Source organism: Balaenoptera borealis (assembly GCF_965194805.1).
Source record: "Balaenoptera borealis genome assembly, chromosome: 7".
NCBI classification, from domain to species: domain Eukaryota; kingdom Metazoa; phylum Chordata; class Mammalia; order Artiodactyla; family Balaenopteridae; genus Balaenoptera; species Balaenoptera borealis.
This window is the reverse complement of record NC_138864.1, coordinates 101672155-101687883: the sequence shown is the minus strand read 5'-3', so window position 1 is coordinate 101687883 and position 15729 is coordinate 101672155. Positions and strand designations below refer to the sequence as shown.

Sequence of the window (15729 nt, the reverse complement as noted above, 5' to 3'; positions counted from 1 at the left end):
TTCTTAGTTGAATCACTTTCCCTGCCTCTCATGTATTCATGAAATTGTCATAAATATCCTGTGTCTATTCTCCACTTCAAACTCCATTCAGTGAATGGTACATATTCCATTTATATACCTAGACAAGATTTGATGGGATTTGACTTATATCTTTATGAGGCTACTTAGTTTTAGCCATAAGTCATCATCTCTGTTATCTCAGTACAAGGATGAAATATGTGAAAGTTACTGTTACGGGGAAATTATTATATGAGAAATATCAACAGTGCTTTCAGAAACTTCTTTACTGAAAAGCAAAAGGTACAAGAGACAGAAATAGGGAAAGAAATAGCTAATGAATGACTGTATATTATATTCTACTAATTTTCTCCCCTACATCACATTCTTGTACTTCTCTCCCTCCCTCCTAATATATTAATGCTGTGTATAGTACTGGACACTCAGTGTTTGAGATTAGTGAGTGAATAAGTGAATGAATGAATGAATATATGGAGATTAATGAAGTTAATAAAGTGAGGTTAAGAAATATATAGATACTAATGAATGGATAAAGAAATTATTATAGATTAAAAATAGAAGTCAGTGATCACATTCACTGATCAATCACTTAAAATGCAAAATATCTTCTCTATGAAAGAATTTTGCAAAAGTAAAATACCATGCAATGTAAGTATCATTTTTATCTTACCTGTATTTTTTTACTGCTCAACTGGTCATATATATCTCCTGCATATAGAATGAGGAATGTGCCGGCAGATAATGACTTTCTTCTCTGGCATGAAATATCAGACTTTGCTATGCATTCCTTTGGGGTAGGTTTGCATGTCTTGCAGAATGCTGCTTTGTTATGAACTGTTCCCTAAGCTAATTTTAATTTCCAAAGTGATATGGAAGTGTATAGCTTCTCCTTATTGTTTTCCTTCAATTCTTGGATTGTGGATTTGATCCTCAACTAAAAATGATTCAAGGCATTGAGCTCAAACAGCAAATCCGTTCTTTTCCCTGAGACCATTTAATGAATGAGGTTAAAATTGTGCCAATTGTATACGTTTTTAACAATGTCTTTTTTTTCCTCCACAGGCCTTCAGGGTGGTCAGATGTTCTTCAATGCTGTTAAAGAAGGAGACACTGTAATGTTTGCAAGTGATGATGAACAGGATAGAATATTGTGGGTTCAAGCCATGTATAGGGCCACAGGTCAATCGTATAAACCCATTCCCGCAGTTCAAGCCCAGAAGCTGAATCCTAAAGGAGGAACTCTCCATGCAGACGCTCAGCTTTGTAAGTTTTGTTGAAAAATAATTTGATTATCAATTAATAACCTTAATAAGATATAAAATTGCCTGAGTCAAATTTGTTCAGTATTATAGTTTACATCATTAACTGATTCCTAATTGAATAAGAATAGTTCATTTTAGTAGTCATAGAATCAGTTATCTAATTTTTCAGGCAAACCTGGAATAAATGGTGCCTATGATTTCCAGTCATGAATTTGCCAAGCACTGGGATTTCTCTGGGAATCTCAAGAGCATAAAAGAAAATTGATTTTAACTTACTGTAATTTTAACTTACGTGTTCTGTTGAAATGGGAAAAGTATTGCAAAATCAAACTGGCATTAAGATTCCAGAATACCAAAATGATGGACCATAACTTTCTAGAGTTGTTTCTAACAAACCAAAAGGATAATAGGCCTATTTTCTGTTGTAGGTCGGAAAAAAAAAAGTCATCAAGGCAACTTTCTTTTTCTAGATACCTTTATATTCATGTCATTTTCTCAATGCTAATATAAATCATTAAGAACTAAATTTTTCATTTTAATTTACAAGTAATTAATAACAAATTATGTAATAATGATAGAAACATTTTCAAACGTAGCTTTAATAATCATTAAACCAAATGTTTTAACTTGTTATACTCTTTTTTAAAACTTCTCTGGTTCCTTCTGTAATATAATAAATCAGTTGGTCTTTAACTGTAAGCTCAAATTGGAACTTTTCATTCAACACCCTTCTACTCTCAAGATTCTTCTCCAGGGGAGCAGCATTTTGACATTCATTATTTTCTTCTCTCATTATTTTCTTCTCTCTTCTCATACTTTTCATGCAGCAAATAACTGTTTTCTGTTCTTTTTAGACACCCGTTAGTATTACATTTAGACATCTTAAAGGCACTTTAGGCCAAATAAAGATGGAATATGAGCTCGACTCCAGATTCCTGTGTGCTTTAGGCTTCAGATTTTACACCTTTAAACTTATCCCGATCCATCTTCAGGTGATGATGGCACTTCATACGTAGTATATGCATCTCACAATTGTATACTTCCATATCTCCCTTCCTGGCCCCTGCACAATTCTGGTCATCCATTTTACTTCTACAAATGTTGTAAATCCCACAATACATTGATATTATTATTATACCTTAAACAGTCAATTACCTTTTAAAGAAATTTAAATAATAAGAGAAAATGTTGTATACTCAACCGTGTAGTTACCATTCCTAGCACTCTTTATTCTCTTATAGAGATATTTCACTTCTGAAAGGACTTCCTTTGACTTTTCTATAGTGTTTTCAGCTTTTAGCTTTTTTCTATATGAAAATGTCATTATTTTACCTTCATTTGGAAAGATGCTTTTCTTTCAGTACTTTAAAGACTTTTCTCCACTCTCTGCTAACTTGCTTTTTTTTCTCCTGATGAGAAATGTGCTATCATTTTTGTTTCTTCCTCTGTATATAATGTGGTTTTTTTCTCAAGCTGCTTTAAAGATTTTCTCTTAATCACTGGTTTTGAGCAATTTGATTATAATGTGCCTTGGTGTAGTTTTCTTCACAAAAATATTCTTGAGCTTTATTCTAAGACACGGTTAAATTACTTGAAAGAAGTGTGAGTCTTTCAGGTTTTGCTTTTAAGATTTGTTGGGTGGGACCACATAGCATCTAGTCTAGGATGAGTTGTCCCCAGTTCTGGACCACGACTATTCTTAAAGACCCCAACTGATGACCAGTGAAATTTGAGGTTTTATTTTCTGGCTTTTGGGAACAAGCACTGCTCCAGGCTCTGTGTGAGTCTGGGACATTGTCCCCTCTAATCCTTTAGGGTGGTTCTTTCCCCATCCTCATGTTGTTGCCTCCCTTGTGTGAGGTGGTCAGTATTCATTTGAATACGAAATGGGGCAGCGAGAGGGAACAGTAGTCTTTCCTGCAAACTCCAGCAGCCTTGGCCTTCCTGAACTGTCAGCTCCACCTTCTCAACTCAGGGAGACCACTGGCTCTCCCTGGGTTCTCCCTCCCTGAGCCACAGCTTTGAAAGTTTCTCCTGGCATTAACCTGGGGCAACTAAAAGGCTCATCTCATTTGTTTCCCCGCCTCTTAGGAATCACTCTCCTATGTTGCACGATGTCCAAAATTTTGAGAACATTTTTTTTTTTTTTTAAATGCTACCCACTGGTTGTCAATTTTTATTTATTTATTTATTTATGCCTGTGTTGGGTCTTCGTTTCTGTGCGAGGGCTTTCTCTAGCTGCTGCGAGCGGGGGCCACTCTTCATCGCGGTGCGCGGGCCTCTCACTATCGCGGCCTCTCTTGTTGCGGAACACAGGCTCCAGACACACAGGCTCAGCAGCCGTGGCTCACGGGCCTAGTTGCTCCGCGACATGTGGGATCTTCCCAGACCAGGGCTCGAACCCGTGTTCCCTGCACTGGCAGGCAGATTCTCAACCACTGCGCCACCAGGGAAGCCCGAGAACATTTTTAAAAATATTTTTTACATGAATTTTTAGTTGTTTCAGGGAGGAAGTTTAATCTGTTTATAATGACACTGTCTTAATCAGAAGCAGCGTGATTGTTTTCTTTGTTAGAGCAGTGTTTCTCAATCTCAGCAAGACTATCATTTTGGGCCAGATAATTCTTTGTTTCAGGGGTTGAGGGGAGGGCTGTCCTGTGTATTATAGGATGTTTACCATCATCCCTGTCTCCTACTCACTAGATGCCGGTAGCACCCGACTGCACTGCCCCACCCCCCCACCCCAGGTCTGACGACCAAAAATATCTCTAGACATTGTCAAATGTTCCAGGGGACAGGGGAAGAGGTGGGGAAGCTTTACCCCCATTTGAGAACTGCTGAGTTACGGTGACATGAAAATTATTTTTGTGAAAATGTTTCCCTCATTCACTTGTGTTTCAGTATTTTTTCTTTACATCTTGTGTGCAAGGAATACCCAAGGAGTGTGCTGATATCATAAAGGATATCAACCATCTTACACACAATGGCAAGAAAAGTGGTTGGGAACCACTGGTCTAGAACATTAAAATCATGACTACATGATACAGAATTAATGAGTAAAGGATCTAATAATCAGTTTATTCAGATAGCCATATAATTTCTTTCTAGCAAAACCTTTCTATTAGATAACAATGTGTTGTCAAAGCAGTGTTGATCAGGCTAAGTGGAACTAAATTTTCTAGCCCCTTGATAAACTTGTTTTAAAAAAGCTAAATTTGTTCTAAAAAGCCAAACTGTTCCAGTCGCGTTAAGAGCTTTCTTGTATTCCAGGCTGTTAGTAAAGTTTTCTGTCAGAGCAGACCCTACTGTTTTACCTTTCTTTAAAAAAGAAAAAAAAAAAAAACAAAGAAAGAAAAATGTGTTTCTACCTCATCCAAATGAGCTACTGACCATGACCTCTATCAGAGATGCCACTGGACTGCTCCAGACACTAGTTTTGCCTTTCGTATTTTCCTCCCTTCCTTGACTTCTGTATTCTTTCTTTTTCCCTTTCTTGATCATCTCTTGGAAGAACAACTTTTAGAGTCATTAGTGGAAACTGAGAAAATAACATAAAATTAAAATGACTAGAAATAAATGTTTCTAAACATTTATTTAAATGTTTAAATATGTTTTTCATTTCTTTGCTGACCTATATAGCTGGTAAGGGTAAGTATTTTTATGATACTTTTTTGCTTCACTGTATTAAATTTTTTGTAATGATAGGATTTTTTTTTAACATCTTTATTAGGTTATAACTGCTTTACAATGTTGTGTTAGTTTCTGCTGTATAACAAAGTGAATCACCTATATGTATACATATATCCCCATATCTCCTCCCTCTTGTGTCTCCTTCCCACCCTCCCTATCCCACCCCTCTAGGTGGTCACAAAGCACCGAGCTGATCTCCCTGTGCTATGTGGCTGCTTCCCACTAGCTACCGATTTTACATTTGGTAGTGTATATATGTCCATGCCACTCTCTCACTTCATCCCAGCTTACCCTTCCCCCACCCTGTGTCCTCAAGTCCATTCTCTATGTCTGTGTTTTTATTCCTGTCCTGGCCCTAGGTTCATGAGAACCTTATATATGAGAACACATATATATGTGTTAGCATACAGTATTTGTTTTTCTCTTTCTGACTTACTTCACTTTGTATGACAGACTCTAGGTCCATCCATCTCACTACAAATAACTCAGTTTTGTTGCTTTTTATGGCGGAGGAATATTCCATTGTATATATGTGCTACATCTTCTTTATCCATTCATCTGTCGATGGACACTTAGGTTGCTTCCATGTCCTGGCTATTGTAAATAGTGCTGCAGTGAACATTGTGGTACATGACTCTTTTTGAATTATGGTTTTCTCAGGTTATATGCCCAGTAGTGGGATTGCTGGGTCATATGGTAGTTCTATTTTTAGTTTTTCAGGAACCTTCATACTGTTCTCTGGAGCAGCTATATCAATTTACATTCCCACCAACAGTGCAAGAGGGTTCCCTTTTCTCCATACCTTCTCCAGCATTTGTTGTTTGTAGATTTTTTGATGATGGCCATTCTGACCAGTGTGAGGTGATACCTCATTGTAGTTTTGATTTGCATTTCTCTGATGATTAGTGATGTTGAACATCCTTTCATGTGTTTGTTGTCAATCTGTATATCTTCTTTGGAGAAATGTCTATTTAGGTCTTCTGCCCATTTTTGGATTGAGTTGTTTGTTTTTTTGGTATTGAGCTGCATGAGCTGCTTGTATATTTTGGAGATTAATCCTTTGTCGGTTGCTTCATTTGCAAATATTTTCCCCCATTCTGAGGGTTGTCTTTTCGTCTTGTTTATGGTTTCCTTTGCTATGCAAAAGCTTTTAAGTTTTATGAGGTCCCATTTGTTTATTTTTGTTTTTATTTCCATTTCTCTAGGAGATGGGTCAAAAAGGATCTTGCTGTGATTTATTTCATAGAGTGTTCTGCCTATGTTTTCCTCTAAGAGTTTTATAGTGTCTGGCCTTACTTCTAGGTCTTTAATCCATTCTGAGTTTATTTTTTTATATAGTGTTAGGGAGTGTTCTAATTTCATTCTTTTACATGTAGCTGTCCAGTTTTCCCAGCACCACTTTTTTTTTTTTTTAATAAATTTATTTATTTATTTATTTTTGGCTGTGTTGGGTCTTCGTTTCTGTGCAAGGGCTATCTCTAGCTGCGGCGAGCGGGGGCCACTCTTCATCACGGTGTGCGGGCCTCTCACTGTCCGGCCTCTCTTGTTGCGGAGCACAGGCTCCACACGCGCAGGCTCAGTAATTGTGGCTCACGGGCCTAGTTGCTCCGCGGCATGTGGGATCTTCCCAGACCAGGGCTCGAACCTGTGTCCCCTGCATCGGCAGGCAGATTCTCAACCACTGTGCCACCAGGGAAGCCCCCAGCACCACTTATTGAAGAGGCCGTCTTTTCTCCATTGTATATTCTCGCCTCCTTTATCAAAGATAAGGTGACCATATGTGCGTGGGTTTATCTCTGGGCTTTCTATCCTGTTCCATTGATTTATATTTCTGTTTTTGTGCCAGTACCATACTGTCTTGATTACTGTAGCTTTGTAGTATAGTCTGAAGTCAGGGAGCCTGATTCCTCCAGCTCTGTTTTTCTTTCTCAAGATTGCTTTGGCTCTTTGGGGTCTTTTGTGTTTCCATACAAATTGTGAAATTTTTTGTTCTAGTTCTGTGAAAAATGCCATTGGTAGTTTGATAGGGATTGCATTGACTCTGTAGATTGCTTTGGGTAGTAGAGTCATTTTCACAGTGTTGATTCTTCCAGTCCAATAACATGGTATATATATATCTCTATCTGTTTGTATTGTCTTTAATTTCTTTCATCAGTGTCTTATAGTTTTCTGCATACAGGTCTTTTGTCTCCTTAGGTTTATTCCTAGGTATTTTATTCTTTTTGTTGCAGTGGTAAATGGGAGTGTTTCCTTAATTTCCCTTTCAGATTTTTCATCATTAGTGTATAGGAATGCAAGAGATTTCTGTGCATTAATTTTGTATCCCGTAACTTTACCAAATTCATTGATTAGCTCTAGTAGTTTTCTGGTAGCATCTTTAGGATTCTTTATGTATAGTATCATGTCATCTGCAAACAGTGACAGTTTTACTTCTTCTTTTCTGATTTGTATTCCTTTTATTTTTTTTTCTTCTCTGATTGCTGTGGCTAAAACTTCCAAAACTATGTTGAATAATAGTGGTGAGAGTGCGCATCCTTGTCTTGTTCCTGATTTTAGAGGAAATCGTTTCAGGTTTTCACCATTGAGAATGATGTTGGCTGTGGGTTTGTCATATAATGATAGGATTTTTTAAAGTAATATCATGATCTTGTTTACAGTGTCATGATACTGCTTTCTAGGCAAACCTGGAATATTTACATTAACTTTACCATTTATGAAACAGAAATGTTTATTTTTGCCACAACAGGAAAGTAGAAACAAACTAATATCTTTCATTCATGTGGGCATAAAGGAAATGGCTATGAAGGTGTTAACAACAGCATGCAAAAAATTCTCTGTAATGTTTAGTATAGAAAAATGCTAAATTATATATGTGATGCTATTTTCACTCTATTAAAAAAGATTTTTAAATATATGTAGAATGATACCTAAAATATTTACAGTGGATGCGTTTAATTGGAGGGATTGGTTGCTAATTCATTGCCTCTCTTGCCTGAATTTCTACAAAGTATCTATGTTATAACTTTAAAAAGAAAAGCTCATTTTTAAAGCATACCAAGTGGTTAGGGATAGTCAGAACAAAATTATAAATTTATGAAATCTAACTTATTAGGAGACAACCTTATTATCTTTTAAAAAGTATATATAATGATGTGTATTTATAGATTTATCCAATAAGTGTATCTGTTCTACATCCATATTTCTTTGACTTTCAAGATCTACAGAAATTCTAAGCAAAAGGGTGAATTGGAGTGAGGTTGGGGGAGTACTGTTGAGTTTTTCTGCTTCAGTATGCCTCTTGCCAGATGGATAGACGTTGTTTAGTTAAACTGTCCTTCTTTGCTGTCCCCAAACAAAATACTGTGCAGGCACCTTTTTTTTTTTTTTCATTTTCCTCTCACACATATAATGTGTATGTTACATAATATAATACAACACAGTACTAGTTGACTTTCAGTAATAAATCAATGTCAAAAATGAACCAGAGTACTTACCTTCTCTTCAATTTTAGCCAAACTTTTAAAAAATTCTTAAATCAGACTGTAAACTTATTTAACTTTATAAGCTAATTCTCCTCATTGATCTAGTAAGTTAAATTTCACCCTTCATCAGTAAAGTATGTCCCACTTTATATTGAATATATTATTTCAAATAAATGTTGAATATCTGTGTACTTTGCCTATGATTATAGGTCTGTATGTGTTTGTTAAAATTGTCATCATATAAAAGTATTATTTATTTGTTATTTGCTGCAGAAAGTAAGATGTGTAAATCCATATATTCATTTTTAATCAATTAACCAAAACAAGCCAAGAAATTATTTGGGTCAATAATGGAGGCATGAACAGACCCCTCATGAATATATCTACCAACCTTTTCTGTTAGGTCTTCAGCATAAACCGTATGTACGTGAACATACCAACAAGATAATCTGCATAAAATTTTAAAACATTAAACTTTTCCTATTGAAGGCTGTATGGGTGCTCTAAAAAGAGAAGTGGTACTTCTCTGTGCCACTTTTAACTTGCTGTAAATTTTCAAGCTCAGTGAGAGTTGGTGCTAAAAGGAAAGTCTAATTGGGGTGGGTAGTGGTAAATGCAGCTACAGGCAAACTCCTAAACAGGATAATTTTAAAACAAGTTACTGTATTTCAGAGGTTCATATGCTGCTTAGTTTAGCTCAAGGTTTTGCAGAGAAGACAGGCTCTTAGCTAGCAGCACCGTCTTCTTAGTCCTTTCGGTACTGGAGTCCAAGGCCTGGGACCAAGCACCTGAGTGGTCTCAGAAGGCTGATAAATGGCCTCCTCTTCTACAGTGCCGTCCTGTTCTTGCCCCTTCCTCCAACTCTCTTTTTCTTCCCCTTTCCCTTTTATATCCCTAATCTCTCACACTACCAGGAACAGCAAGAAAGAAAAAAAAAAAAAAAGGAAGGAAGGGGAGGGAAGGGAAGGGAAGGAAAAAAAAGGAAAGGAAAGGAAAGAAAAGAAAAAGAAAAGCACGCAGTATCCTTAGAATTAGTTGCAAAGGAAGAGAAACATTTCAGTTAATTTTTACCCTTCTCACATTCTGATTTCTGACTTAGGTGCCCTTCCTGGGATTTGGGTTCCTGAGCACATAGGAGCTGGCTGTGCCCACCAAATAGCCCTCCCACCACAGTGGGACCTGCCAGCTTGCTAGTAGACCTCACATGGTTTTCTCTGCTAGCTATTTGCAAGTCATTGTTAACTGTTTAAATTGATACCGTGAACCTGCTTATTATTCTTTTCTCTTGAATTCCAATAGCTATTACCCTAATGAAAAACTTAAATTTTCAGGTCCCATTTGAGTAAAGCCTCTATAATTTCTTAAATCTATAGCAAATAGTAATCCTTCTCAATTTGGGTTTTATTCCATCCACTTTTACCACACCTGGTGACAGTACTACTTAAAGATGCTGGAGCATGTATCCAACTGTTACCATAGAAACTCTCCACCAGTACCCTCATTTATCATGTCCAACATCTGTACTTAGTCCACAGGTTAATCATCACAATATATGACAGTTTTACAGTACATTGTTTTAGCTCTTATCTTGTTGGTTTCTTTCGATGATTTCCTTATATTGTTTCAGCAGACAAACTGAACTGAACTAAGTTGTCATTGAACATTTGATTAGTGCCATGAATAATTTTCCGTTTAAGACTCGTCACCATAATTTTGTGTTATGATGAACATGAATTGAAGATGATCGAGTATAACTCAGTTTTAAAGCAAGTCTCCAAGCCTTGGATTTGGTTATGTAATTGATTGAAAGCATGTTTTCCATTTGACCCAGATGATAACTCTGTGTTACCCTCACAGTTAATAAAGACATGTTATGCCAAGAGAAAACTATATGAAAATATTCTTTTATAAAAATAAGACACTAGCTATTTTAATGATAATTATTTTCCTATTTTACTTTAGTTCATGAGAGAATTCTATTTTATTTTTTTATTTTTTTGAATTTTATTTTTTATACAGCAGGTTCTTATTAGTTATCTGTTATATACATATTAGTGTGTATATGTCAATCCCAATCTCCCAATTCATCCCACCACCACCAACCCCCACCCCCCCCCCTTTCCCCCGCTTGGTGTCCATATGTTTGTTCCATGAGAGAATTTTAAAATGAAAGGTTTCCCACACAGGGAGATCAAAACTGTTGCCTTTCTAATTTATTCATAAATTCATGGAAACTAATGGTAAAATAGTGCATGGTGAAGTTTATTTACATAAAATATTTTGAATTGTGCTGATCAGATGACATAGAAAGTACATTTCACTTTCATAGAATTTACAGCCCTGAAGAGATTGTAGGTTGTTGTTGTTGTTTTTAATAAAAATTTTAGTGGGTTTGTTTGCCTGTATGTTCTTTCACCGTCAGTATACATTCTATGTTTGTGACTTAAATTGCTATCATAAATATTATTTTTATCAGTAATAGTATTTGCTAGAAAAGTACTTTTCCACTTATGTGTGTGATTTGGAAAGGTTTCTCACATTAAATAATATATGGTTTTGAGTTATATTTCATAAGGAAGATAATTCGTAAGGTACCTTTATTTTTGAAAATATGATTTAATTATGGAAATGAACTATAGACTCAGTTTTTTTCAGAAACTTGTGTATCTTATTTAAAGACTGTATACCCATTATTTTAAAATAAGAATTTGCTTCTACAAACCTTTATAGTAAAAGGAGAATTATGGATTTTTTTCTCTGAAGTTTATTACATATCCTCTTGTCAACACATAAACCATTAATGGGTGTTATTTTTAACTTCTTGTTATAACCTTCTCTGGTGAAAGAAATAATGAATAAAATTCGGCAGATGTTTTATAAAACTAGTAATTTAATTTCATAAAGGTGATACTAAAAGATTTTTTTTACTCAAATAAATGGAGAGATGAAGATTCTAAGATAAATTCTTTAAAATACAAAATCTTCTGATTTTATCATATGTATGCCTTGCATTTGTCAATATTCTTCCTCCACATTTGATATTATTTCACATTATCATATACTTTATGTTAAAAGACTATCAGACATAAGAATAAAATACAGGAGAAGTTGAATTATCTCATTTCTCAGTTCAGGAAAAGCAGTTTAGTGTTCATGCAACTAACACTAATTACCACATGTAATGTATTTAATCATTCAGATAAGTAATTACTAAATGCAGAAGAATACATATGCTACTTTCTCCATGAACCATAACTGTATACCTTACATCATTGATGAATGGCCATTCATTGCTTGCTTGCTGCATTCACCTCTTGATATCTGTCACTGACGTGAGGTATAAATTAGTTTGTGTATCTTTTCTTTTTACATGTGATTCTGAAGACCCTTCAGCTTGAATTATATAGTTCTTCCGTCTACAAATATGGTTGAAAGTTGAACTTGACATGGATCAATATGATCTGGGCTAAATATCTAAATGTGACTGATTATGTTAGCATCATGTCCACAGATCAATATTGAGTTTTATTATGAGCCTGACTCTATAATTGGGTTTAATCAATAAGCTTTTGTCTCCTTTCCTTTGCAGTTTTAGGGTTGGACCATATAGGTTTTTAAAAACTACATTTAGCTTACATTTAGGACTCTGCTTCTTGTGATGAGCAGTAATGAGATCTATCCGTGAATTTTAAGGAACAATGGAGTCTCAGCTCTACCACTGTGAGGAGAGCCCACTTTTATCTTGATAACTGATTGCTTGCCCAATATGCGCGACATCTCTAACAGAGCTAATGTAGTAACGCCCAGCACTCCTTTCGGGTGCTGTGTGGCTCTCTTTCTCTCTCCTTAGTAAATAACTCACATTGAAGACGTTGACAAAACATACCATTAATGAAAGCAATCATAAAAGCTTGCCTTTTGATAAACCCGCAGGGTCTATAGGCGTTGAAAGATGCAATCTGTAAAGAACAATAAATTTGGGTCTTTGATTGAAGTGCCATTTGGGACGTTGTGCTTTGTCTGCATATTTGCACAAACATGATGCTCCCTTTTTCATGTCTCTTAAACTTGAAGCCTGAGAGCATTCATTGCCATTTCTACATTAAAGTTGGTCCCATTAAAAGCTCCCTACAAAAAAAGACTGGAAGTGATCCAGCTGAAACTAGTATGTTCATTTCTGCCCTAGTTTGCCATTTGGAAAGCAGGCTTCTAGCCATCGTTGTCAGTTTTTTTTTTTATAAATAGGCCCGGGTTCTTTTCCAGGCAGTTCCTGCAGTAAATGTATACTTCAAATGCATCAACTTTTCTTAAATTGGGGGAAAAAAGATTATTTCTATGATGGATATTTGAAGTAGCTTTGAATGTGAATAGAATTTCCTTCATTCCAAATGATTGGCAGATTTTTCCCTGTCATTTTTATTTAGGCTCCAAAAAATGTTGCATTTTATGGTTATATGCTGAATTCGTGGCATCATATTTTATGTAATGGAAAGTAGTCATCTGTTATCATGAGACATGCATTTTGTGTTGTTCAAAAACCACGTTTGCCTATTATTAAACCAGAAAAATAAATGTATTGTACATGCCTTTCTGAATTTACAGATGCAGACCGTTTTCAGAAACATGGTATGGATGAGTTTATTTCTGCGAATCCCTGCAAGCTCGACCACGCCTTCCTTTTTAGAATACTCCAGAGGCAGACTTTGGATCACAGACTGAACGATTCCTATTCTTGCTTGGTTAGTACAAATCTGTCTATCTCGTCCCCTATAGGTTAGAGTGAAAGACTTTTAAAAGTGAGAAATACTTGTTATGAAGCGGCCTTTTATCCCTGACTCATTTAATAACTATAGTTGGAGTTAGGGATAAAGGATTCCAATCGATTGCTTCCCAATTTGAAAATTATACACTTGAAGACCACTGCTGTGCCACTCAATAGACAGGAGAATGGACTCGAGCAGATTCTGAACTGTGGTTTCTCAGCCCCTCCGGAGAAGGTGGAATGAAAATAGAAGGCTTTACTAAAGATAAAAAACCTCTGTGATAGGATTTACTAACACCTGTACAGACATTTTAAGGTTTAAATTCTGCTTACCTAATGGTGGTACTATTCATGTCTCCCTTTTGTTCCTAGAAAGACAATCTAAGTGACAGGGAAAAGAAACAGTGCAATAAATAATACGATGACAGGGGCTGTATGTAACAGAGGAAAGCTTTAGTTTCATCTAACCCTCCAAAGATAATTTGAATTTCCTTAAAAAAAAAAAAAAAAGACATTAAATCAAGTAGCTAAACTGCTACTTTGTGTTTAAACCAGCCAAAATTCGAGATACAAAGTATAATTTACATTTAGAAGGAATGCTTGACTCCTTAGAATGTGGGCATTAAACTATAGCCTAAAAATCGTTATGTACCTTTAAATCCAAGGATTTTTGTTCATGGCAGTTCCTCTGGAATTTCTCCAGCTGGAACATCCCTATTTCTATCACCACTTAGTCTGTTGGCTACTGAACATGGTAGCTGCATGCAGTAAAGTTACACTCTCTTTAAAATAAGATTTTAGACAGGATGTGCTCTCAGTTCATCAGAGGTGTTTCAGTAGATAGGAAGAAATGAAACAATTTATTGCCATGATCACGCTGATGGTTCATTAATTCACTTATAGACTCTTTTTTAAGTACCTATTATTCAACATGTAATTGTGTAGCTTAAACCCGATCCAGCCCAAACTTTACAATTACATGGAGAGTAAAACAAGTCATCACAAAACCCTCATGTATCTTTCTGTGGACAAGCACACATAGACTGATCATCAATAGGAACACTTTCCTCTTGGATTCCACTCTGTGGGGTTAGTTCCTGAACTGTCAAAAGTCGTTTTCATTATGTGGATGACCTCACGTGCCATATGAAGTGTGAGGAGAACACTACAGTGTGTCTTCAACTGCACCTAGAGGGTAGGTGTGATTAGAAAGAGTGTTTGAGCGCAAGATGACCCTGGATGTAAATCATGGTCAGCAGCGGATTTGCACTGTCGTCTTGAGCAATTCACTGATTACCTCTGAACTTTAGCTTCTGTATCTGTAACATGGAGTCATAGTAACTACTATGCATGATGGTTCTAAATATTAAATATATACATAGTATGTCTGGTACAGTGCCTATACTATCACCACAGTAAGTAGTATTCTGGTTTTCTTTTTTCTCCTCTTCCTTTTTAGTTATTTTTTATTGCAGTCTCATCTTTCTGTATTTCTCACTATTCTTTTCCTTCTCTTGCACAATTATGCTGCCCCCTTTGAAAACTCTCCATTCCGCCTTCTTTCTCTTTTTTATATTAAATTAATCCATATAATCCACTGAAATATTTTATAAACCAGCTCTACCTAACCTGGCCGTCTCTTGTTAGCCAACATACACACCCATCCTAACATCTCATTTCAAGAGAACCAGGAACTACTGCTGTAAAACATTAACTTTGTTGTATTGGTCATAGAAAGACAGTAGAATGAGAACAATATCCCAAATATTTAAACACCCAAATAGTACATGTTTACCACTGCTAGACTTACTGAAATTCTCTTAGTTCACTTTATAAAAATGCTTTTGGAAACTAGGCAATTTCAGTTATCATGTCTGCTTTACCATTCTCTTTTTAATTGATTCATATAGAGATTGAAGTTTTTTGTAATGTCATTCTTTGTGACTGACAGTTTAGATGCTGTGAATAAATTTGAGTAATTGTGAGTGACAGTGGAGGAGAACAGGTTGCCCATGCCTCACTGTGGCAATAAGGACAGGATGGTTTCACGTTGTCAGTGGCCCAGATCAGTTCCAAAATCGATGACATTTCGCTCTTTGGAAAACAATAGGAAACATACTACTAATTTTAAAAATATTGTCAAAAGACACTGTAACGCAGCTTCTGCTTATAATGCCTAACAGTGCCTACAGAAAAGCAAATCCTGGTACAGAAAAAGAAAAAAAAAAAAAAATATATATATATATATATATATATTTCTGTTCTTCCTTTTGCAGGGGTGGTTTAGCCCTGGCCAAGTCTTTGTGCTGGATGAGTACTGTGCCCGTTATGGCGTGAGAGGCTGTTACAGACACCTCTGCTACCTTACAGAACTGATGGAGCATTCAGAAAACGGTGCTGTCATTGACCCAACCCTGCTTCATTACAGCTTTGCGTTCTGCGCCTCTCATGTGCATGGCAACAGGTATTTTTACTTGCAAACACACAGTGAAATGTGGGGGGGTGGCTTGGGAAG

General features: G+C 36.1%; 1 protein-coding gene across 22 annotated transcripts in view; it reads left to right on the top strand.

The window, feature by feature from the left end:
- Positions 1-15729, top strand: part of CADPS2 (calcium dependent secretion activator 2) — a 549410-nt gene that overhangs the window by 374578 nt on the left and 159103 nt on the right. For 14 of the 22 annotated variants that reach the window (XM_082399988.1, XM_082399985.1, XM_082399991.1 and 11 more), the window contains 3 exons: positions 1081-1290; positions 13055-13191; positions 15491-15678. In XM_082399988.1, the coding sequence (XP_082256114.1) occupies positions 1081-1290; positions 13055-13191; positions 15491-15678 (535 nt within the window). The remainder of the gene's footprint in view (positions 1-1080; positions 1291-13054; positions 13192-15490; positions 15679-15729) is intronic. The other 8 variants (XM_082399986.1, XM_082399984.1, XM_082399992.1 and 5 more) reach the window with 1 other exon arrangement.